This window comes from Rhagoletis zephyria, unplaced genomic scaffold, assembly GCF_001687245.7.
Source record: "Rhagoletis zephyria isolate East Lansing unplaced genomic scaffold, Rhagoletis_zephyria_1.1 Rzeph_scaffold_05219, whole genome shotgun sequence".
NCBI lineage: Eukaryota > Metazoa > Arthropoda > Insecta > Diptera > Tephritidae > Rhagoletis > Rhagoletis zephyria.
The window spans coordinates 14,759-24,416 of record NW_016162302.1 but is presented as its reverse complement, the minus strand read 5'-3'; the positions used below and the strand labels follow the sequence as shown (position 1 = coordinate 24,416).

Below are 9,658 nucleotides of genomic sequence, written 5' to 3'. Positions count from 1 at the left end.
AAGCCACAATAACATTGACAAATACATAGTTTAGGAAGAGCCTGCCTGAAACTATACAAAAAAGCAAATAAGCAAATGGATGTATAGAATTGACAACAACAACCACGCTGTCGAGTTTAAATAGCGGCAAATCAGCTGCACTTGATAGTAGTTGGTTGAATAAGGAAAATGAATCAACAACAAGAGTTTAGGGAATGTACATAGCTCAGTGGTTAACGCTTCTGACTTTGAACATTGAGTACGCAGGTTCGATCCCTGCTGAAGTCTAGAAAAAAGAAGTCTGATGAGGAGATGTGGTGATCTCCGAAATAGTGCTATAACTTCTACCGCTTAGACTTTGTTGCTTTTTCAATTTTTCCTAATAAACAATCGTGGTACAAAGCTCAATAAAAATATTAAAAATAAAATGTTAACAAGCCACAATAACATTGACAAATACATAGTTTAGGAAGAGCCTGCCTGAAACTATACAAAAAAGCAAATAAGCAAATGGATGTATAGAATTGACAACAACAACCACGCTGTCGAGTTTAAATAGCGGCAAATCAGCTGCACTTGATAGTAGTTGGTTGAATAAGGAAAATGAATTAGCAACAAGAGTTTACGGGATGTACATAGCTCAGTGGTTAACGCTTCTGACTTTGAACATCGAATTCGCAGGTTCGATCCCTGCTGAAGTCTAGAAAAAAGAAGTCTGATGAGGAGATGTGGTGATCTCCGAAATAGTGCTATAACTTCTACCGCTTAGACTTTGTTGTTTTTTAAATTTTTCCTAACAAACAATCGTGGTACAAAGCTCAATAAAAAAAAAAGTAACTTATTTGATTTGCTTTGCCGAAGTGCTAAAAAAGCATCAGTCAATCGTCAATTAAGAGTCTGGAATTGTTTTGTAGTTTTTAGTTTTTTAGTTGGGGACACTTTCTTATAAAGGCGGTCATTGAAAACCGAAATCTTTGCAAAAATACTGTGGACGCAAGTGAAAATTGTGACTTTTGGCAATTTTTCTAAATGGGCGCCCTAGGTGGTCGGGAGTAACATTTTTGNATCGTCAATTAAGAGTCTGGAATTCTTTTGTAGTTTTTAGTTTTTTAGTTGGGGACACTTTCTTATAAAGACGGTCATTGAAAACCGAAATCTTTGCAAAAATACTGTGGACGCAAGTGAAAATTGTGACTTTTGGCAATTTTTCTAAATGGGCGCCCTAGGTGGTCGGGAGTAACATTTTTGTCAATGGCGGTTCATGCCCTCTCCACTCCCCCTTCGATGACCATCTCTTTAACAACTGTCCCTATTGGAAAGCCAACCCATATAGTTATTTATTTTTCACAGTTATTGTTGCTTTGAAAAAGATTTCTAAGATATCTTTGTTTATTTGTACCTAATTAATGGTAATTTGTGACAATAAATTGCACAAAAAATTAAAAAAAAAAATTTACTCCATTTTTATGTCATGTACTGCTTTTTTTCTATCGAAAATATAAATGTACTCCTTTGTCCGTTTCAAAATCTGGCAACCCTACCACTAGGTATGTAAATGGCTTGATGAAATTTGACCATATATCTACTTTTAGGAACTCAATACTTGGTTGTGACNAACCCATATAGTTATTTATTTTTCACAGTTATTGTTGCTTTGAAAAAGATTTCTAAGATATCTTTGTTTATTTGTACCTAATTAATGGTAATTTGTGACAATAAATTGCACAAAAAATAAAAAAAAAAAAATAAATGTACTCCTTTGTCCGTTTCAAAATCTGGCAACCCTACCACTAGGTATGTATATGGCTTGATGAAATTTGACCATATATCTACTTTTAGGAACTCAATACTTGGTTGTGACCTAACAAACTATATAAAAGCTCGTAATTATATTTTTATATTTAAATTGCTTGTTAATAAAAAGCCGGAATATCTATATGAAATGCTAAGTTTTCCAGAAGCTCACACTCCTTTAATTTGGTATTGCCGAAATTTAATTACTTAAGCTCTTCAAGGTTTTTTTTTGTTAATGGTGTTAGACTTTGGAACTCCCTTCCACTGTCTCTAAAGAACTCACTGCCTGAAAGTAATTTAAAAAAATGTATCTTTGAATATNCCACTAGGTATGTAAATGGCTTGATGAAATTTGACCATATATCTACTTTTAGGAACTCAATACTTGGTTGTGACCTAACAAACTATATAAAAGCTCGTAATTATATTTTTATATTTAAATTGCTTGTTAATAAAAAGCCGGAATATCTATATGAAATGCTAAGTTTTCCAGAAGCTCACACTCCTTTAATTTGGTATTGCCGAAATTTAATTACTTAAGCTCTTCAAGGTTTTTTTTTGTTAATGGTGTTAGACTTTGGAACTCCCTTCCACTGTCTCTAAAGAACTCACTGCCTGAAAGTAATTTAAAAAAATGTATCTTTGAATATTTTTCCAGTTAAGTCGCATAATAAGGTGGTCATACATTTTTTTTCTATTTGGCGTGTCTAAGCATACATAACTATATTTATATAATTGTAATTTTTATTTTATTCTAATACATATTTTTGTAATCCATTATTTGTATGGCGCAATAAAAGATTAATTCTTAATGTGCTAATGTACTTAAATAAACAAATGAAATTAAATGAAATGATGTCGCCGTCTTCGGCATAAGCCAGCAATTGCATGCTCATGTAGTAAATTGTTCCTGAGCGGTTCAGTTCTGCAGCTCTTATTATCTTCTCCAAAATCACACCGTTTGGTGGCGAACGGCTCGGAGAGGTCTTTCCCAATTCTGACCGAGCTGGTGGTATTGCTCAACGTCATTTTGTACAGCCGTATGAGTTTTGAAGGGATGCCAAATTCAGACATATCGGCGTATACGCAACTCCTTTTAGTGTTGTCAAAAGCGGCTTTAAAGTCGACAAATAGGTCGTGAGTGTCGATCCTTTTCTCGCGGGTCTTTTCCAAGGTTTGGCGTATTGTGAATACCTGGTCTATGGTGGATTTGCCAGGTCTAAAGCCACACTGATAAGGCCCAATCAGTTCATTTATGGTGGGCTTCAGTCTTTCACACAATACGCTCGAAATGGCCTTGTAACCTATGCTTACAAGGCTGATCCCGCGGTGGTTGGCGCGAATGGCGGGGTCACCTTTCTCTTGGATTGGGCAGAGCACACTCAAATTCCAGTCGTCGGGCATGCGTTCATCTGACCATATTCTGCACAAGAGTTGATGCATGCACCTTATCAACTCCTCGCCGCCGTACTTGAATAGCTCAGCTGGCAGGCTGTCAGCTCCAGCGGCTTTGTTGTTTTTCAGNGCCCATTTCTATTGTCCAATACAATGTTTATATCCGAGTTGCTGTTGCGAAATTTCATAGCCATAGCTACATTTGTTTGGCTGTTATGACTTTTGGCATCCTGAAAATGACGAAAGTCATACTGTGCACACTGTGCCCCTTTTCAATTATAGCATGTCAAAAGTCCAAAATTAAATATTTTCAGATGACCATGATTTTTGGTATTCTGGCTGACAAATGTTCAGCTACTAAGTCAACCTAATTAATTCAAAAGAAAAAACAACAACAACAAAAATAATCGCTGTCAAACGTTGCCCATAGTGACGCGTGAAATATTAATTTTTTGCATGAAATTTTTCGCAAACTTTTATGTAGCAGTACTTGTTTTTGCGAAGTTTTTTTAAAATAAGTTTCCATTGTAGGTTGATAATTTTTCTTATATACATATAAACAAAAAATATTCAAAAATTAATAACTTTGAAAGCATTAAGATTTTTAATCGAACAGATCTTGCAAGTCTAGCTTGACCCAGACTAGTGGTTATATGCACAATAATAAGGAACATTTCTACTTTAAGATCCCGTAAGCACTTTGTGCACAGGTCTGCACGAAATTATAATTTTCTTCAATAAACATGGCATGTATCCGAAGAGAGTGGCTTAAGGCAAAAAAGCCGATACTGATGTAATGAAACATATTTTGGATAAAGTGGGAAAAGACAGGCCAGTACAGTATTTCTCGCTTATAAGTAACCCGACTGGTATGCATTTCCCGCTTATAAGCTCTAAAAACATTGCAAAAAAATTTCCGCTATTTAAATATACACCAAAAATCCCGATATAAGCATCCGCTTATATGCATTTCCAGCTTAAAACCTAGAGCAGTGGAACCACTGTTTGTTACAAGAACTTTTTTCTTGTTTACACAGAAGTGGGGGTGTATAACTCTAGTGAACAGAGACCACAATCTTTGCCAATCGAAATAAGCTAAACCACGGCGTTGATATGTATAAGTATATATAGCGACGCGAACGAAACCCAAAACGACCTGTTTCCTTTGAGCGATAGAATTGTAGTAATTTATTGGAATGTTTGCGAAGTATTTACAAGCGAAAGTTCAAAGGAGTAAGTGAGAGTATTGTTGACTATGTGTGCATGTGTGTGTATGTACATTTACAATAAGTGGGTGTTTAGTTTATTTATTTATTTATTTCAAAAGTCAATAAACTACAAAGGTTCTTACTGACTAAAACGATACAGAGAACTAAAGTGCAGAAGGCACTAAAATAAAATTGAATTCAATAAACTATAAAATATATTCTTGGGCAAAGAAAAATCAAGCAAAATAGAATTCGAAATCTCGTTGAGTTCTCGAAGTGCACGCACTAACGGCGCGTTTCTTGCGTAATTCGTACTGAGGGCCTTGAGGTAAAAGGGAAGATTAAAACGAAGTGTTCTCACAGCAATAAAAAATTGAATAGCAAGAGTAATGCGGGGCAATCGATTTCACCACTTACCAAGCCACGCACAAAAGACAAGGAAAGAATAGTCCTTCTGCTTTCGAGGGACTTAAGGTTAATCAAAAGTAGGCGGGAATGGAGAAATTGAATTGAATTGCGGAGGGATGGGAGTGGAGAAATTGAGGGAAGAAAGGGCATATTTAAGGAAAACTTTTTGAATACGCTCAATTCTATCGATGGCAAATTTATGATGAGGTCTCCAGATGAGTGCTGCATATTCAAGCTTTCGATGAACAAAAGACGTGTAGAGTAATTTCAGAGTGTAGGGATCAGTAAAATCACTACTATTTCGACGAACAAATCCCGACGCAGCATAAGATTTAGATATGATAAAATTGATGTGGTTATTGAATAAAAAAGACGCATCGAAAATTACACCATGGTCTTTGATCTCAGAAACTGACTGAAGGGGAGTACCAGAGATACAGTTGGACGTTTGCACATCGTTACGTAGTTTGGAAAACGTTACGTGATAACACTTGCTAATATTGAGATGTAGGTGAGACCGACAACACCATAAGTACAATCTATTTATATCTAATTGAACCCTAGAAGCATCTTCAGAACTCTTAATCGAAGAAAAAACTTTTAGGTCATCCGCGTAAAGCAAGAACCTAGAGAACGAAAAACAGCTGCCTATATCATTAATAAAAAGAACAAAGAGTAAAGGTCCTAAGATGCTACCCAGTGGTACGCCAGATGATGCAGTAAATGGAGTAGAAGATACTCCCTCGATTGAGACCACGCAGCACCTATTACTTAAATAAGAATTCAGCCACTTCAGGAATATAGAGTGGAAACCCATCGTGGCAAGCTTGCGCAACAGAATGCAATGGGATACTTTGTCGAATGCCTTGGAAAAGTCAGTGTATATACAATCAACTTGGAGCCCAGAAGAAAACGTGTCAATGCAGTATTCACTAAAGACCGTTAGGTTAGTAAGCGTAGACCGTCCAGCGACAAAGCCATGCTGGTGAGGTGAGATTAAACTCTTAACGGCAAAGTACATTTTTTCCTTCACTATACTTTCGAACAGTTTAGAAATTGTAGACAGCTTGGAGATAGGCCTATAGTTAGTAACATCATTCTTTTTGCCACTTTTGAAAATTGGGGTAATAGTGGTTACTTTCCAGTTATCCAAAAAAACTCCAGTACGTAGTGAGGTGTTGAAAATAAATTTAATAGGTGGTATTAGCGCTGGGCATTTTTTTAGAAGGGCGGAACAAAGACCATCAATGTCAGTCTGAGTTGAGACTTTCAAAGAATTAATGCCCCGAATTATGTCATCAGAAGTAAGACTTAGGGAGCCAAAGTTTAGTGATGAATGTGGGTTATTGTGAGAAGAGTAGCACGGGTCGCTAACGTCGTCATTAGAAAAATTCGATTTAAAAAAATCGGCGAATAAATTGGCAACTTCTAAAGGTGAGCTAGCAAGTTTTTTCCCAAGACAAACCGCAGAAGGAACACCTACGCTGGACTTGATAGACTTAATGTAGTGCCAAAAAGTTTTAGGATTTGATTTAATGTTCGATTCTACACTGAAAATATAGTTTCTATAAAGGAACTTATTTAGGCAGTTGAATTTTTTCAACAGTTGCTGATACCGTAAAAAATGAGACTGTACCTTAGTTTTTTTGAACTTATTAAAAAACTTATTTCGTTGGTTCTTAAGTTTTTTTAGTTCATAATTGTACCACGGAAGTTTGTAGGCCCTTTTTTTCTTTATTGGAATATTTTTAAGACAGATTTCGTTTACTCGATATTTAAAAGTACAATAACAGCTTTCAACATCTAAGCTGGAGAACAGATTCGCCCAGTCAGTTTCAAGCAAGCAAGAGTTTAGTTTATCAAAGTCACAACATCCATATTTGAACGTAACTTTTTCTTCAGACTTGCTGACAGAGAATTCATAGAATTCCACCTTAAGTGATAACGAGACATGATGTTTGTCTGCCGGAGAGAATGGGGAAAGACACTGGGAAATGGTGGTGTTAATATTCGCACTGGTGAAAACCAGATCAAGAATTCTATTAAGCTTGTTAGTAAAATAATTAATTTGAGTTAAATCTAGGCTTAAGATATTATCTATACAATACGACTCATGCGCAGCTGTAATATTGGTTGGAGTAAGACCCAAGTTAGAGAAACATCCAGACCACGAAATGTTAGGAAGGTTGAAGTCACCAAATACACAAAGATGATTATCAGCTAAGTTGTTATGAACAAAGTGAACAATATTATCTGTGTGTGCTTTATAAATGGAGTAGTTGCTATTAGGCGGAATATACGATGCATTTAGATATAAGGAGCGATAATCAGGAGATCCACTTAGGCAGATACACAATTGATCCAAAATGGTATCCGAATTCCAAAGAGTTACTTGACCAGCCCGTAATCTCCGTTGTACCGCAATTAGCACACCACCAAGCGAGCAGCCCGTTTTTATTGCATCTCGGTCTTTACGAAAGACATTATATAGTTTGGCATCAAAAAACTCTTGATCAAAAAAGTCCGTACTCAGCCACGTTTCCACAAAGATAATAACATCAAACTCCGAATAAGCACTTAAAATGCGAATAGCCTCAGATTTAGTCCGAATGCCGCCCATGTTTTGAAAGTAAATCTTTAGTTCTTTAAACTCACAAACTTTTTTGTTAGGTAGTTGCTAGGCAATCTTATTTTTTCCGGTAGCGTTTTGAATAAATTGAAAAGGTCGAACTTTGACGTCGGCTGGCCATATCAGGCAGGATCTAGAACCTTGCCAAGGAGCGTAGTTGAGACACCAAGCTTAAAATTAATATTCTTAGCTTGTTAATATCAGTTTCTTTTTTAATGAGGGGGAAGCAGGCAATTTGGCCGCTATCAATTGCGGTGTTTCTCGCTACATAGGCTATGATATTTTCGGCACTGACAGTAGATTTGAAGGACGACAGATGGATCCAGGTTTTGGATGCGACAACGTCGAGATCCGTGCTTTTGTTGACACTAATTACTACGTCAGTGGTAGTCTGCTTTTCGGACTTTTTTGTTTGCATTCGTGTCCACTGTGCAGGCGATTCCAAATTAGCTTCAGCCGGCGGGAGTGACAGAGCATCAGCGTTTAGTTGAGAATGTACATAACTAACATCATCAGTGGTAGTAGCAGCAGCCGAATTAGCAGCAGAGGCAGAATTAGGGACAGCATCAGCATACGAGAGTGGTCCCTTAGTAGTAGCGGACATTAATGTTGTCACGCCGACATTAATGTTTCCGATACCGACGCAAGCAGAGTCGGCAGTAGCCTTAATTTTATTTTTTTANCTTAGTGGTTGCTATTGTTGATGTAGTCACACTGATAGGCCCAGGCGCGCAGAGAGAAACAACGGGGATGACACCAGCGGGGCTAAGAGAGCGAAGAGAATTTGAACGAGTTGTAGTTTTCGAAGATGTACTGTTCAAAGCGTTGTTGATAGTATGGGGATAAAGTGAATCACTAGTTTGTGTTTAAACTAACTTTATTGAGTTGTAACAATAAAACTACAGCTAAAGCGCTTAACAAACTAATTAATATTTTTAAAATATGATTTGGGTCAAATAGGTGTGTATTCGCCGGCGATTCGATAAAAAGTAATTTACTCGTCGGTCTTGTTGAGTGCGCTTTTGTTTCGTTCTTTCGTAACCGCCAGGGTTACCATCGGGTCGTTCGTTCAGTCCGGTTGCCACAGAGCTCCCCCAGACTTTACGTTCTGAAACGGACGGGAAGTCTTATTTTACGTCCGAGGCGATTTATTGGTGTATTGACTGTGGGACTATGACTTGATGATGAAGTCATGTGCAACTGGACTGAATTTTGTTGAGTTAAAATTGTCGGCGATTGTATATCCGATTGGTGTGATTCGATGAAAGCTGGTATAAGTCGATCTATTGATATATTTACTCTATTGCGGTTGATTTGGACGGTGAAATACTTTGGGTGTCTGGAGATTACGGAGTATGGGCCGTCGTATGGCGGTTGGAACGCTGGCCGCACTTTGTCGTTACGCACGAAGACATGCGTTGCGTCCGCCAATTTGCTGAATACAAAGGTTTTGGTACTGTCGTGGTTCGCGGTTTGAGTTGGACGTATGTCCTGCATTATATCGCCGAGCTGTTTAGCGAAATCCGATTGTGGTCGATGGTTCTGGCTGCCATTAAAAAACTGTCCCGGTAATCTTAGATTGGCGCCGTAAACGAGTTGCGCGGCAGTTGTTCCGATGTCGGGCTTAAATGCTGTGCGAAGTCCTAGGAGTATTATAGGCAGGCGATAACTCCAGTCTTCTCGTTCGTGGCAAGTTACCGCCGTTTTCAGGGAACGGTGCCAACGTTCGATGATCCCGTTCGCTTGCGGATGGTATGCCGTTGTACGCAGGTGAGTTATGCCTAGCATGCGTGACAACTCGTTGAACAGCTGGGACTCGAATTGTCTTCCTTGATCAGTGGTGATGCGCGCAGGTATGCCAAATCGTGAAAACCAAACGCTGACAAGTTTTTTTGCGACTGTTTCTGCAGTTATGTCTCTAATCGGTATGGCTTTTGGCCAGCTGTGTACCTGTCCATGATCGTCAGACAATACTGGTATGCGTTCAATGGCGGTAATGGGCCGATAATGTCCACGTTAATGTGCTCGAATCTGCACGATGGTAACGAGATTGCTTGCAAAGGAGATCGCATATGTCTGCTGACCTTTGATCGTTGGCAGCTGAGACATCGTTGAACTGCATTCGATATGTCCTTTCCCATGTTCGGCCAAACGAATCGTGTCTTGATGAGTTTTGTGGTTGCCCGAACACCTCCGTGTGAACTGCTATGCAACTTATTGACGATATTTCTACGGTGCGATTGTG

General features: G+C 38.3%; 1 protein-coding gene across 1 annotated transcript; it reads right to left on the bottom strand.

Annotated features, from left to right (window-relative positions):
• Positions 1–8,514: 8,514 nt before the first annotated feature.
• Positions 8,515–9,201, bottom strand: LOC108371786 (uncharacterized). Its single transcript, XM_017627391.1, has one exon. The coding sequence runs from the start codon at positions 9,199–9,201 to the stop codon at positions 8,515–8,517; it is 687 nt and encodes a 228-aa protein (XP_017482880.1).
• Positions 9,202–9,658: the final 457 nt, after the last annotated feature.

What these genes read in the sequence shown, in the direction of transcription:
- LOC108371786 (XM_017627391.1), bottom strand. Translation starts at nt 9,201, where the DNA reads ATGCTAGGCATAACTCACCTGCGTACAACGGCATACCATCCGCAAGCG.